Below are 16396 nucleotides of genomic sequence, written 5' to 3' on the forward strand. Positions count from 1 at the left end.
GAGGGCGCAGCTATCTTTCATGTAGCAACCCTTTATAGCGAAACAAAACTGACTTTGATACTTGAAATTTTGCCTTTCACTACCTACCCTATTTCTGTATTTAAAAACAACTTACCATCCACAAAAAAGCTCATTATTCAAGCTAGAAGGTGTTAATATGAAGGCTAATAGTGAAACCAATAAATATTTATTTAGATAACGTTTTTACAAATGTATAAAATGTCCGGATTTGTTGACGAAGGGCACACATAGTAAAATCATCAATTTCTCTTTTTAGACGGCCTGTTCTGTTTCTTCCAGGAGTTAGAAATATTCCATTATGGAGCCATTTGTATGTAGGTTACCTATCCTAGGGTCCCAGAAATTCCCCCAGTGACTGTCCGATGTCCTGGCCCTTGGCCGGTCACTAGCCCGAGGCGGCTACTGTCACGCCTCTCTGCTCGTCTCGGTAGGTGTAATCAGAAAAATATTTTGGGAACCGCTGATATTATTATGATTATCAATAATGGAAATGCAACAGCTGCCTAAAAAGCATGGCCAATCATTAGCTGAACATGAGTGAGATGAGTGAAGTGACACATTTTCTTTCTACCACTTTTGTTAAGTTATTTAGAATAGGCAACACACTTTAAAAAAATCGGCGAGTTTACTTTACGCGCCAAAATAGTGACAGATGTAATTTTTGTGTTCTGTTTCGTCTGTTCAACAATAATTTTGTTTACAAATTAAATTGATAAGGATAATAACAATGAAGTACTCCATTCCCGAAATATCTTGGCACAACCGGGATCCCGTTCTTAGCGTTGATTTCCAACCAGTGTCATCTCCAAATGATCCTCTACGCCTGGCCACAGGTGGCACGGATTCTCATGTTTTGGTTTGTAAAATCCATTTAAAACTACTTTAATTATCACTCTCAACTTGTATTCTCAACCAGGAGCCCAGGAGGAGGCTAATGATGACTGTCAACAGATCCCTAAACAATAAAATGTAAAAGATGACCTTAATCCTAAAACTTATTTCCTCCATACACAGATCTGGTACCTGAGCCAGTCGGAGTCGGGGTCGGCGCACGTGGAGGTGGCGGCGGACCTCACGCGGCACCAGAAGGCGGTGAACGTGGTGCGCTGGGCGCCGAGCGGCCGCCTGCTCGCCTCGGGGGACGATGAGGCCATCATCTTCATCTGGAAGCAGAACGCCGAGAAGGAGCCCGCCCCGGCCAGCCTCGAGCAGGGAGATGAGCAGTACAAGGAGTCGTGGATTATATTGAAGGTTAGCTTTGTTCTTTGGAAGCTACTATTGGGAAACAAGCATGTACCATATGATGGAATTTGCCCTACAAAGATGCAGAGTAGCTGCTTAAAAAATATTGCATTAGCAATGTGAATAGCTAAAGAGGGAGTCTTTGCTCAGCAGTTGGTATGGGTGTAGGCTTGGTAAAAATGATGCTGAGAAACATTAGGGTACTACCATGTTGTAAAATAAAAAGTCTTGTTTCTTTAGCTATTTCATCTTAATCAACTGTTTTGTATTTCATCCAATTCAGAGTTGCATGTTTATGGCTTGTATGTACCAATCTGCAACACATTCCAGACTCTACGAGGCCACATGGAAGATGTCCTTGACCTCAGCTGGAGCTCAGACTCGCTGCACCTGGCGTCCGGCTCTGTAGACAACAAGCTGTTGATCTGGGATGTGTCCCGCGGCCGCCACACCGCCATACTCACTGACCACAAGGGGTTCGTGCAGGGAGTCTCCTGGGACCCAAAGGGACAGCTTATTGCTACTACTAGCTCGGACAGGTGAATTCTTAATTAATTTTATAATGATTGATACAAGCAAGCAACAGGTGTTGATGGATGTATGGTACAGTTATGTCAACAAGGGAGGGGGAACAAATAAATAAATAAGGGAGGCTCATTTAGTGCAACACACTAGCTTCTTAGCTAATTTGTCTTAAATCAAATCTTATCATTATTATTATAAATTCTTTATTGCACATAAAAATCATTGTACAAAGGCAAACTTAATGCTAGTAGCATTCTCTACCAGTTAACCTTTGGTGATGTCGAGAAAGTGGTTGGTAGTGCGATAGGCTGAGAGAAGAGAAGTTTATCATCTCCTTCAATCCTGCCTAAAGGTTGCCATAATTAATTAATTATCCATTCCATCTATCTTTTCAACACTTATGTTCAGAGCACTTATCTAACATTGATTATCTTCTGTGAAAAAGACAACTTCACCCTACGTCTGACACTCATCTCTCAAACTTAACCCCAACCTACATCCACATTCCAGAGTATTCCGCACATTCGACGTGTCCACCAAGAAGGTGACATCGCGCAGCAGCAAGGCCATCCTGCCTCTGCCCGCCGACCACCCACTGGCCAACACTACGCTGCGGCTGTTCCACGACGACACGCTGCAGACGTTCTACCGGCGCCTGCAGTGGAGCCCCGACGGGCTGCTCGTGGCCGTGCCCGCCGGCCGCCTGGAGCCCGAGCAGGGGAAGCTGGACGCCAAGCCGATGAATGCGGTGCATGTTTATACCAGATACTCTTTGAAAGTGTGAGTAGATCATTCTACCGTAAAGCTACCAACACATATGCTTGCATGAAGTGTAAAGTTGTTCACGATTTTGAAATCAAGATCATATGATTTTTAAGATAGTACAGAACACGCTATCATTCACATCGCCGATTGTTTACCGACGATTAAACATGGCATAACACTCAATCAAGTCACCTGCCAAAGAAACAATTACTACATTTCAAACCTACCTACACATAACCTTTACCCTTCAGTAATTAAATCTCTTCGCCCCCGCAGGCCAGCCTGCATCCTACCATGCGACTCCGCAGCCCTAGTAGTCCGCTGGAGCCCGCGCGCTTACCGCCTGCGAGCCGCCGGCCCGCCGCCCGCCTTCCCGCTGCAGAAGCGGATGCTGCTCGCGGTGGCCACGAAGGGCTCCGTGCTGGTGTATGACACACAGCAGCGGACGCCCGTCGCGCTGATTAGTAATATTCATTATACTAGGTGAGTGGAAATGTTGAGTTTATATCTTTCTGTGCGCGATTGTCAATAACGTATGGTGTAGAAACTTGGACTTGGTTCGACGGATTTTAAGTCACGGTACAATCCGCATCCCTTGGACCTCGTGAATCGCCAGCTGTAACTTGCTTCCGAATCGGAAGTTCCGATACACTGACGGCTAATCGAAACCATAACTACTACGGTTACAAATTAATGCTACTCCAGCTAAGACACGCTAAGAGGCACCAATAACTCACATACATATACCTAAAGTACCATTCCCCCCACAGATTAACGGACCTGACGTGGTCCCGCGACGGGCGCACGCTGGTGGCGTCCAGCACGGACGGGTTCTGCTCCGTCATCAGCTTCAGCGACCACGAGCTCGGCGAGGAACTGACTGAGGAGGAGGAGATGGCACTCAACGCTACTAGCGGTGAGAATATGCTACTGAGAGCAATCTATTTCTTTTGTTTCATACTGTTTTTGGAGAGTTTCTAACTAAAAGTCTGCAATCAAAAACAAAGGAAAGAAAAACAAAGTATACTGAATCACCCACATTGCTGTATGTCATGTTATTTTTATAAAATGTTGTGATATTTCAGCCCCTGAACCGATGGAGACTGATGAACCGGAAGCGACGACCGCCACGCCCAAACCCGAGCCAATCAAAACGAAAGAGACCAAACCCACGGCATCCAACAACACTCCCAAAATAGACTCGTTCATTAAATTCAAGGCGCCGGACAGCAAGTCACCCAAGAAGGCTAAAATAGAGAAAAAGGTAAAAACACCCGTTAAAATAGATGTTCTAGAGGAGGTTGCCATGACTTCCTGGTCAGACAACTCCAGCAGCGAGTTTGTGAAGCCCAAGGAGACCATAGAGTCCATCGTTATAGAAGACAGTGAAGATATCAAACTTGTTTACGAAGAAACAGAACAAAACAAATCATCCGAAAGTCAATCTTCAGACAAAACGCCCGAGAACAAATCCCCAGAAAGCAAGAAAGATGAAGCGAGTAAACCGGAGGGCAAAATGACGGAATCTCCTAAAACTTCTAAAGCGGAAGGCAGTAAAGACAGTGGAAACTTCTTCAAACAAGCGAAAGTGACTGATGTGAGCGAGTCTGCTAACAAGGTGGTCCCGAGCCCCAAGGCGCCGCGCCGCGTCAGCTTCGTCACACTGTCGAGTCCTAAGAATTCTAAGAGGAAACTGTGATACAATAATGGATTTAGCGGAATCTATGTAATGTAATTTTATAGTAACAGTATTTTATACACATATCTGACAAGGTGTATCTGTCGCAGGCATCTGGTTTAATCTCCTGTTTCATTGAACCGCTAGCCCGTTCATTGGATGACACTACTCAGTTGAATGACTAAAGAACAACTCGTCAAGTGGTCGACTGTAACGTCCAACGTCTTGACTGAACGTTATTCAGCTAAGTCGTTAAATGGGATATAGTATAGCAACTTTGTAATGTCTGGTTAGGATGAACATGACCAGACAAGAGTCAACAAAAAGACTATGTTATAAAGCTCTCATCTCACAAATTAACTAAACAATAACAATAAACGTACCTTGATATTGTTGTTCATAATTATCCAGTTTCAGCACATTTTTTTCTTTGAAACTATCCGCCGGCGGTGTAATAATAGGTAAATCTATGTTGTCACACTATTTTAACATAAATAACGCACTTTAAAGCTAATTTATTTGCAAAAAATAACAATACAAGTGCTTTTTGTGTCAGCTGTTCGCTGTTAGACGCCATATTTGTTTTATTCACCACCTGACTGATTTTAAGTCCGCTTACTAGTTGGACGTTTTGTGATGCTTGTACAATCAACGTTCGGCCTAGTCATACAACTGAATAGCGTCATCCAATGAACGGGCTAGCGGTTCAATCAAACAGGAGATTAAAGCAGATGCCTGCGACATATCTATTTTAGTAATTATAAGTGAAATAAAAGTTGTAAATACTAGTAAACATTTAATATTATTATTTACAATCAGATGCGTACCTAACTCGTAACACATTATATCCAAAAGTAAAAAGGTGTATAACAAAATAAATTCAAATATAAACAAAGTGGCAATACTTACCTACTACTATTACTTAGACGTCGACAGTGGATATTGTCAACAAGAATACTAATTTTGGCTGTATAATTCACTCAAATAAGTATTAAAGAAAGACAAATGAAATGCAAATGTTATTGCGTCTTGCTTATCTCTATTATTATAATAAATATTTTGTCAATCATACATTAGAATAGCTATAGAATTCACTCTACATTAATCGAGATTTCTATAGCTTTGGAACAATTTTAGGTCTATCTATAATCAAATCATCTAGTCATAATGAATGATATATTACGTCGTTATATTTATTCTCTCGAAGCTCGATATTATTAATGAACGCTATTTAGTTTCAATGTACAGACCGCCACGCAGATATTTTTGACCTCCTTTGATTAAGGTATTTGAATTACATTTACTTCTGTGAGTGGTCAATGTATTGGTAATGGTCTGATTGTAAAGCTGAATTCATATACGTGAGGAGGTCAGACATATGCGTGGGAAGTCCGAACACTTGATTTTGATAAATAATCAGCCAGTCTTGAATGCGAACTTATTATGCAGTGAGTTTGAGTTTTAAAAGTAATATAATTGTAATCTGGTAGGACTAGTGACTGCATCAATAAGTTAACCCCTCGCGTGTTGCTCACTGGTAGAGGCGCGCGAAGTCTCGTAGCATTCGGGACATCTCCTTCACTTTCTCCACTCTGAAAATAGGTAAATACCCTAGTTAGTATACGTTAGCTCATTGACCATATGTCGGACTACTTGGTCCGAAGTTTAGATTAGACTCGGTATTTTTTTCAATAGAAGCGTCTGTAGTCGAGCTGGCATCAGTGATTGTAACTGATAATTGACGTTAAACAACAGATACCACGGTCATAAATGATATGGGAGATACGTAATCACAGACAGATACAGACACGTTAAACTTAAAACACCTCTCTTTTTCCGTCGGAGTTAATAAACAGCTCACCTCATGGCGTACTGGTGGAACTGCCAGCACTGCTGCTCGGTGGCGGCGGCGGCGCGGTCGCGCGGCAGGCGGGCCAGCGCCGGCCGCAGCCAGTCGGCGCCGCGCGCGCGCTGCCACGCCGCCAGCTCCACCAGCACCTACAGAAAAGAAAGAAAGAAAATACATTTATTTAGAGCTACACGAATACACCACTTACACAGAAAAACAATTTACATATACGCTAATAACACAAACACAGGATAGTACGCAAAACACAAAACAAAAAAAATATATATATACAGGGTGGCCCAAAGAGTGACGTCCAAAGGAAAATGATTGATTCCTTAGGTGGGGTAGCCAAATCACCCCCATGTATGTTCAGCAATTTTTAGTAGATTAGGAGTTATGATTTTTTTTCCAAATTTTCTACGAAAATCGACCTCAGGGGATTAATTATGTTTTTTTTTTTTTATAACTTTTTTAAAGCATTTTTTTTTGTGTCATCCTCTTAAGTTGTTCTTTTAACCATAAAAGTTTCAGCTTCCTAGCTGTTATGTAAGTTAGTTATTTTTTTATCAAAAGTTCGAATTTTACGATCGAGCTAGACTGCTCTGAATTTTCAACTTCAAATTAAAAATTGAAAAAGATATTCTCATGGTCCCTTATTAATTTTAAAAACTCCGCAAGGTTCCAAAATTACATAAAAATAAAAATAAACTATTGCTTAATAGGCTATACGCTTCGCTGGACGTCACTCATTCATAAATATATAATACCTTATATATTTATAATACCTTATATATTTGAATGGACAACATTTCAAAAAACTAAAGCTGCTATAAATCGAAAACCCTTTCGAGATTTAGCTCTAAAGGCCACAAAAAAAAAGTTTTTGTATTTTTTGGATGTATAATTTTCGAGAAAATCATAAAATAGTAAAAAAGTGCTGATGACGTCATGCTTCAGGTGCGATGCATTTTGATGATCAAAGCCTATAGATTTAAAAACAAAGTAACTGTCACTTTCATTTTTGACTGACGTTGATGTTTTATCGTGACGTTGTTGTTTATTTGGGTCATTTTCATAAATTCTGTTCTGACACTTTCTGACTATTTTTTTTTTTATTGATTAGTACGTATTAAGAGATGACCTCTATATAATATGTCCCAGGGCATGCCACCGCCTACACAGCTGAAAAAATGCTTCTGCTTATTTTTTTACATGATAAGTATCATCAGAAATATCAATGTCATTTGAAAATGACCCATTTGTTGGTTGGCATGTAAACAAAGTTTAAATGTCACTTGTCAGTGTCATTTATGTTTTTTTTGAGACTAAGGCAATAGACAAAAATAAAAATTGAGCCTAATATGTGACGCCACTTCCGGTTTTAAAATAATTAACTTTAAAGTTAAAAATAAAATGCAAAAATTAATGTACATACAAAATAAAAAAATACGGGTCCTCTTATTTTTTATAAACTTTCCAAATAGCTAATAAAAATATAGGGTAAAGAAAATGAAATGTTGTCCATTCTAATATTCAAAAATATAATACCTCGGCCACCTCGCCCAGCATGTAGCCGTGCAGGTGTAAGACGGAGGCCTCGAGCAGAGCGTAGGTTAGGGACTCGCCGTAGTTCTTTATGTGGTTGTCTGCTAGCTCTGGAAGGTAGATTATGCTGTTGAGAGCAATGCGGCTGGTAAATAAGGTTTTACATTTTATGGTATATTTGTCCGTAAAATTAGCCCAGAAAGAGAGAGAGCGGTGCTAGCTCAGTCGGGTAGAGCGGTGGTAGCTCAGTCGGGTAGAGCGGTGCTAGCTCAGTCGGGTAAAGCGGTGGTAGCTCAGTCGGGTAAGCGCCCGCTTCTCACGCCAGAGATGCGGGTTCGAATCCCGGCGCTGACATGTACCAATGAGTTCTTTTCTGAATTTAAGTACAATGTATACCATCGCTCTTACGGTGAAGGAAAACATCGTGAGGAAAACTGCATATCTAGATTTAGCACATCTAGATATGTGAACCCACCAACCCGCAGTGGACCAGCGTGGTGGGAAAATGGTCCAAGCTTAGGAAGGCAGTTTAGACCTTGGGGATATGCACAAAGGTTCCATTCGAGAGAGCCAGGTGCAGGTACTGTTACCCCAACAGAGAATAGAATAGCCTCAGAAATTGATGCGGCTGATGATATATGTACGTCACTTACGGAGGCTTCTTTCGTGAAATCCTTTGTACGCTACTACCAAACTTCCTCACATGGACAACCAATCGATGTTCACGCACCATTAAATTTGTTTAATTTATAAATCACATTTTTGGCTACAAATTCCAGATTCTTTCTTTTCCGTGTTAAATACATTTCGTTCATAAACCAAAAACGTTAGTAGGTACTCAGCAACACCCAAAACTAACCTTTAACCCGCGTCTTCATCGGATCATTAGTGCTCAAATTCGCCGCCCGTGTCAGATCATACAGGAACTTCATGACAGAGGAGTTGGCCTCGCGATGGTCGAGCGCGGCGGCCAGTGAGGCGCACCCCACTACTGCGTCCATCGCGCCCGAGGACAGGAACTCCAGGGGAATACGCTGTAAGAACCTGCGGGTGATAATAATTGTTAGAGTTAACATCTAGGCATTAGTTTACATTTACTTAGTCGACCTACTTAGACTTAGCGACAATTGTACCTACATAATCATATTTCAGTGTTCAATATATCGTTCACACATTACGACGTCTTTTCAGTATCATACATCACGCGGCGGTTCGGCAATCACCCTATCAAACTATCAACCCCGTTGTTGCGGGCAGCAATCAACCCCAACAATAATAATAGTGGAAAGTAAGTTTACTTATAGAGATAATGCACACAATTTTTATAATGTAGAGATCTGCAGCCTGGATCTAACTTAGGACATTAATTGCCTTCTTTCTTAGAGCCTTGCAGGCTTGCATTTTAAAAGTACAGTTCTCCAATGTTAATAATGCGCATGCAAATCTTCGCAAACTGTCGTATTCCCGGAAACACCCGAATCATTGAATCGTAAGAGCCTTAAACAAAGCACTTGTATTTTGATCCTTGTTCGAAAAAAATAGTAGTCAATATCATGTGACACATAATCGAAAACAATTTGGGCGGTCGGTGGCTGTCACCGACCAGTCAAGGGTCTCAAGGTCAAGATCAGTATTACTTTTGTGGAATTATAAAGAGCTGCAATTACACATCGTTCTTGTTATTTTTTTCAAATGTGAATTTAATTTCAACTTTAATTATTTTTGTTGACGCCATATTATGAGGCACATTTAAGAATAAAATATACGTCACATTGATAGACTACACTTTGCAAATAAAGCCACACCCAAAAAACCAAGTTTGTAATTGTAATATTATTGTGAATGATCAGCGCTGTAAATACTTTTGAACTGAGATTTTAATTTAAACCTGTGTTTGAAATTCATATTTCTTCTTCTAATATAAACCTTCTGTTATTCAAACCTTATTTCTTCCATATTAACACCAGCTTGAGTAAGACATTTGAAAAGTACTGTAACATTTTCGAAGTAAATTTTAATATTATGACAATATTATGAATTATGGACTCAAATTTCGTTACTGATAAATCAATATATCTTTTAGCACCAAACACATAAATCTAAAAAAAATGCATGAAGAAAATTATTATTATTATTATTGAATCATTTATTGCAGACTGTAAGTCCATAAAAAGTTAGTTACATAAATTTCTTAAAATATAAATATTAGTAAGACAGGTACAAAATGCACTTAACCACTCTAAATACATATCGTTTTCTGGCGCTCGGGAAATACGAGCGTTGCCGAACAATGGCGAAGATTTCTATGCGCATTATCAATTTTGGGGAACTGTATGTGACTGTTTTGGAAGGTTTTCCATACAGATGCATGATATCTGTAAAAAAAATTTGCGATGCGACGTCGCAACGCAGTGTTGTGGCCGGGCCCTTATTCTTTAGTCCACTTTATGTGACTTATCCGGCTCGAAGGACCAAACGTATCCCGCAGCAGCGTGGGGGATAGCTGACAGCTCGCGCAGAGAGTCACCGGATGCACAGGCGGGACAGGGCGTCGACTCACCGGATGCACAGGCGGAACAGGTCGTCGACTCACCGGATGCACAGGCGGAACAGGTCCTCGACTCACCGGATGCACAGGCGGATAGGGCGTCGACTCACCGGATGCACAGGCGGAACAGGTCGTCGACTCACCGGATGCACAGGCGGACAGGTCGTCGACTCACCGGATGCACAGGCGGAACAGGTCGTCGACTCACCGGATGCACAGGCGGAACAGGTCGTCGACGGTGTCGGGGTGGTCGCGCAGGCCGCCGTCCTGCAGCAGGGTGAAGGCGCGCGGCATCAGGGCTTCCAGGAGAGACAGCAGCGGCGCCACGCACGCCGCCTCCGACGATAACTCGTCCACTAGGATACTGAATAACAAATGGTAAAGGTAAGAACCGATGAGAACAAGATACAGTTTAGACGGATAGGATATGAAGGTTTCTACACTGGGAACTATACAGGGTGTTGCAAAAAGGGTATAATATAATAAGGGTTAGGTACACAATTTGATACGCAGAAGACAGTTTTTGGGCCCGTTCCACGGAACGGGGTGAGCTGAGTGAATGCGAGTGGAATGTGTTCAAACGGTTCACGCTATTAGTTTATAGCGACAAAGACGCGTCCCGAATCATCTTTAGCACTATTTCACTAAGGCTCGATCGATTTCACTGAGGAGATGAAATGGCAAAATAAACTCCTTGAGCATTATTTCCAGCTTCAACTAACCAAGAATGCTCTCGTAGGTGATATCGGTCACCTGTGGTCTAGGTGTGTATGGCACTAAACTGGCTAGGCCTTAGGTATAAGCGCCAGAAAGCTACACTGAGCACCAGTCTCAGGATCTAAGTCACAGCAGCTACACTAGGTCACCTGTGATCTAGGTGTGCGTGCACTGACCTGGCCAGATACAGCAGGCAGGAGTGCGTGTGCTGGTGGTACAATGTAGCCATGCGGGCGGCCAGCGCGGGCAGCAGCGGCGCGGCGCGGGCGCCGACGCAGCGCAGCCCGAAGCGCAACGCGCGGCAGAGCCGTTCCATTACGCGGCCGTTGGATTGGTAGCTGGAGGAGAGAAGAATTATTAATAAAATAAATATAAAGTTTTGCATAGGTTGCCGGCTTTGAATCATTGGTATAAGGATCTTTATTACCTACAATGGACACACTCATTTGTGCTAAACTTAGAATACAGTTTCTGAATGCTTATAACATACTGAACAACTGTGGTATACCTACCCACACATAGATAGAAGTACGAATACGTATGTGTGTGTGCTGCCTGCCATGATGAATCAGTCAATAAACGCACTGCAAACTATCCGGTCGTTTCATTGTGCTACCTTGCCTACCTCAGATATACCTCAACAACACAAACATTTAGCACTAACTACCATAAAATCATTCTTCCAAAATTAAACCCCTGATCATCGGAACAGCAGTCAGAGGCACTAACCACTGCGCCATTCGCTCTACCACCGAAATTAAACAGTAATTATTCTCTTTGCGCAAGCATTGTGTGTACGGATAATCAGACCGCAACTCACGTGTGCATAAGCTCATTCAACACCGGCCAGGCCTGCAGCAGCGCGGGCGCGGCGGCGGCGGCGGCGCCGGGCGGGGGCTCCAGCGCGCGGAACAAGGCCGCCAGCCGGTCCAGGTAGCGCCCCGGGTCAGTCACTGAGTGCCGCTCGATGGACGCGGGCGGGCGGGTGGCGAGGGCGGAGAGCGGGGAGAGCTGGACCGCGCAGGCTTCTTGCAGGGCTAGGGTTAGCTGTGGAGTGAGAAGGTGAAGTGGATTAGGTTTGCGCTAAATAAAGCTTCTTGAGAAAGGTCAGCAGTAAGCCATTGTTGGCTGATTGAGATTTTCCAACGAGAAAACGTGTGTTTATGTATTTTAACAATAGATGTAACCATAATCAAAGGCCATCAGGCTCCCTCTCAGGGCATCTAGGTTCCGTTCCTGGTGACAGGTCTATTGCCGTAACTGGTAGACCACACTGACATTGGGGGCGGCAGCGCGCCCAGGGCGGCGCCCAGCGCGCGCACGAGGTGGCAGGGGCGGGCGGCTACACTGCAGTACCTGCGGGGGGGCAGCGCGCCCAGGGCGGCGCCCAGCGCGCGCACGAGGTGGCAGGCGGCGGGCGGCGGCAGCTGCAGTACCTGCGGGGGCGGCAGCGCGCCCATGGCGGCGCCCAGCGCGCGCACGAGGTGGCAGGGGCGGGCGGCGGCAGCTGCAGTACCTGCGGGGGCGGCAGCGCACCCAGGGCGGCGCCCAGCGCGCGCACGAGGTGGCAGGGGCGGGCGGCGGCAGCTGCAGTACCTGCGGGGGCGGCAGCGCGCCCAGGGCGGCGCCCAGCGCGCGCACGAGGTGGCAGGCGGCGGGCGGCGGCAGCTGCAGCTGGTCGGCGGCGCGCGTCGCCTCCAGCAGCGCCGGCACGTGCGCGCCGCACGACGCGCGGGACGCCTTGCAGATGTTCTAGAATTTATGGGGAAATTCGGTTATTTGCAAGAGGTTTTGGGGAATAGCGCGATATTACAGGCTTTTTATGAGCTATAGGGCTGATTCTGAAGTAATTTAAATAACAGAATAAGGTAGTGGCTAACAATGACTGTGTCGTGTCGAAGATCTGCGCCTCCTATCTTGGTCGAAGTTGTTATCTCATGATATCTTTCCCAAGTCTCTCACGTGCACGGCGGCGGCGGCCTGCAGGCTCGTGGCGGGCTCGGCCACGGCTCGCAGCAGGCACACACACACACACACACACACTCACGTGCACGGCGGCGGCGGCCTGCAGGCTCGGCCACGGCTCGCAGCAGGCACACACACACACACACACACACACACACTCACACACACACACACACACACACACACACACACACACACACACACACTCACGTGCACGGCGGCGGCGGCCTGCAGGCTCGTGGCGGGCTCGGCCACGGCTCGCAGCAGGCACACACACACACACACACAAACACACACACACACACACACACACACACACACACACACACACACACTCACGTGCACGGCGGCAGCGGCCTGCAGGCTCGTGGCGGGCTCGGCCACGGCGCGCAGCAGGCACTGCAGGCACGCCGGCAGGCACTCGCCGTGGCGCTCCACCCACTCGCACAGCTCGCCCAGTAGAGACATGCACGTGCGGCGCACGGCCGGGTGCTTGCACGCGTGGGCTGATAGGATGGCTTCGACGACTTTCGGCACGTATTCGTTCTCGTCTCTGTGGGGTGGGGGAAGAGGTGAATATGGATTGACATGTTTTTTAAAATACAGGGTTAGTAAGATGGATGTATTACAGGGCTACATATTTGGTGATAAAGAAGCAATTTTATATTTGACGCCAGCAATAGATATAAATACTAGTAAAATAATGGTACCACTCGCTAAATCAGCAAATAGATAACTACAAACTGTTACTGAATTAGCAAATAATTTCAAAATTCGCCTTACATGCATCATCTCAACATCTATTTATACGTTTTTCGACCTTATCACATGTATTGCAGACTAGCAGCGAATCCGTTAGGTATGCAGAGCTTACTTTACTAATGTTCCTTGGGTCACAGTTTTCTATATTTGCGCTCCCTATACGTAATTTCTGCGTTACGCCCGCCTTGTCGTTACAAGACAGAATACGTAACGCAGCCATATAACGGACAAATATTATTTATTTTATTGGAATACCCAACCATATCTATAGCAGCCTAAAACCAAACTCACGGCAGTATATTATTAGCCACCGCCTGCATGACAAACAGCGCGGCCTCGGTCTGCTCCCAGGGCGCGGGGTCGCCGGCCGCGGAGGCCTGCAGCGCCGCGAACATCTGCCGGAACACGCACGACGAGCCCACGATGAAGACTACGTCCTTGATCAGCTCGGTCACTTTTGTGCGGAACTCCTGCGGAGGAGGGTGGTGAGGGGAGTGAGGTAGAGTGCCGTAAGATATTATATCTGTCAATATTGCCCTTTATACATAAGTAACACACACAGCGCCATACCTGAGTCTGTGTTGTGTGATACCTAACTGAATCAGTTGAATATTCTGCAGACTACAGGTCACATCTTATTGTATCTGCTAGTGTGTGACACCTCTAATACATACGTAGATCCAGTGTGTATTCAATTTATTCAGGTGATTTTATCTCAAAAGTGAAGAATATATTTTGATTCTAAAACATTCATGAAGATAGTTTAGTGAAAAAGCCAAGAATAACCAATGCATCCTTACATAGAAGTCATCTCCCTCATCAGGCAGGTCGGCGCGGTCAGGCTCGCACTGGCAGTGCCTCGCGAGCGCCGCGATCAGCCGCTCTATGTGGGGCTTGAACGTGTCCGTCAGGGGCTGGTAGTCTCTCTGGTACACCTCCTCCGAGAGACGGTACCATAGGTTGAACGTTATTTCTGCCACCTGTAATGAAAATATTTAAAGAAGAATAATTTTAGGTGGAATGGGAATAGGTAGGCTATCATAAGAAAGGAAGAAACTGGCATAGATATCATAATATTATGATTTAGCAAACTAAATATCAATTATCTAATTATATGATTAAGATAGGTTGTCTACCTGCTACATAATAAAGTATATTCTATCATAGATACCTCATAATCATGATGGCCGACACAGACTAGGGCCAGTTCCAGAGATCTGACGGCAAAGTGGCTCTCCCCACTGGAAGCACTCAGGATGATCTTCTCTAAGAAAGACTCGGCAAGCTCGGTGAACACTCGGGCGTAGTTGGCCGCCTTCTCCTCCTCCTCATTGGCCACGGCCATGTGGTAGCTACTCTCCAGCTCAGACACACTGTTAAACAAAAGTCTTTCAACACTGTCGTCATTGTTATTTTCTTCTAAGCAGTGCAGTAGGGAACATATACAGTCTGATGCAGCATCGTGCAGCGTGTTGATGGAGTCATGTTCTCTCAGCACTTGCAAACTATACCCTATCACAGCATTCTGTGGCACATCCTGAATATTGATAGCTCTCACTTGGATCCAAGACGTCATACATTTAACTATTTTCAGTGCTATGTGTGTGTTCTGCATGTGAGCCATGATGCTTTCCTTCAGAAACATGGTCACTATTTGCGAGTTAGACCTCAACTCTGCCTTGATGTCTTCTCTTCGGTTTTCTCCTAATTTCAAATTACTTGAGTCTATTTCTTGTGGCAGCACAGTCAGTATTTCTAGTAACACGAAGGCGTTGCCGTTTGAAAAATTGCTAATAAAGTCACTAATGGAATTCTGCCAGACGGGCATCTGCAGCGCGAGGTCGGCGAGCGCCAGGCACAGCTGCGTGAGCACGGCGGGGCTGGTGTCGCCGCTGGTCTCCTTCAGGTGCGTCACGAGGGAGTCGCGCAGGGACAGCAGCGACTCCGCCGGCAGCTCCGCCAGGTTGTGCTGCACCTTGGACCGCATCGTCTGCGCCGCGAAGTAGTACGACTGCTCACTCTTTTTCTGTTGCAACAGTTCATCTGCTATCTTCCATGAATGGATCTGAAACATGAATTATTAAAATTATGGTAATTTTTGGTTAGAATATGTATGTGTGAGATTAGTATCACCGAATTATACAAGTGATTTATATAACTCTCTAGGTAAATATATGAATAGAAAGCTTTACTTACAGATTTCTGAACATCCCCGAGCCAAGTAGAGGCTTTTTCTTTATCATTTTTTGCATTGGGATTGGTTTCGTACAAGGCACTGATGGCTTGGTAGACTGTATCTATCGATGGCGCCTCCATGGTGGTAGCGTTATTTCTGTTTGGGTATCTATTACCTACTCCCTTTTCCTGCACCCACTATCATAATAATAAAATGAGGCAAAATAATTAAAAATGAAATAAAACAAGCCAAATTTGAAACGTTTTCATTTCACTTAGTTTAGTTCATTCATTCATTTTTTTCATTCTTCGAAGTATCGAAATGTATTCATTCATTCTTTTACTTCGTTCAATAAAAAACAACTATGTTGTCACGCCACCATTTTAATATACTACCATCGTATAAAATAATGTAAAAGTACTTTATATATTTTTATATAACATTGTTTTTAAATATAAGTACCTATAAATATGAATATTTAATCATGAATTATCGTTTGCGCCAAAATATTCATATGGTAAATCATGGGTAAAATCTTGGTAAATACATCCGCTAACCACTTATTTTTAATCCCAAAATTTGTATAAACCAAACGCAGCTGAC

General features: G+C 44.3%; 2 protein-coding genes across 2 annotated transcripts; one reads left to right on the forward strand and one right to left on the reverse strand.

Annotated features, from left to right (window-relative positions):
- Positions 1-683: 683 nt before the first annotated feature.
- Positions 684-4399, forward strand: LOC105393493 (chromatin assembly factor 1 subunit B). The gene is made up of 7 exons (XM_011565264.3): positions 684-877; positions 1036-1272; positions 1594-1802; positions 2299-2568; positions 2830-3036; positions 3324-3469; positions 3639-4399. Exons 1-7 carry the CDS (start codon positions 749-751, stop codon positions 4250-4252), a joined length of 1812 nt encoding a protein of 603 aa, XP_011563566.3. The 5' UTR covers positions 684-748; the 3' UTR covers positions 4253-4399.
- A 615-nt stretch (positions 4400-5014) lies between these two features.
- Positions 5015-16087, reverse strand: LOC105391329 (transportin-3). The gene is made up of 13 exons (XM_048624548.1): positions 15814-16087; positions 14789-15682; positions 14418-14597; positions 13909-14087; positions 13195-13408; positions 12487-12642; positions 11711-11937; positions 11067-11228; positions 10382-10537; positions 8485-8669; positions 7629-7735; positions 6093-6229; positions 5015-5823 (listed from the first exon to the last, which is right to left on the reverse strand). The coding sequence occupies exons 1-13, from the start codon at positions 15931-15933 to the stop codon at positions 5763-5765; spliced, it is 2778 nt and encodes a 925-aa protein (XP_048480505.1). The 5' UTR covers positions 15934-16087; the 3' UTR covers positions 5015-5762.
- Positions 16088-16396: the final 309 nt, after the last annotated feature.

This window comes from Plutella xylostella, chromosome 12 (assembly GCF_932276165.1).
Source record: "Plutella xylostella chromosome 12, ilPluXylo3.1, whole genome shotgun sequence".
In the NCBI taxonomy this organism is placed as follows: domain Eukaryota; kingdom Metazoa; phylum Arthropoda; class Insecta; order Lepidoptera; family Plutellidae; genus Plutella; species Plutella xylostella.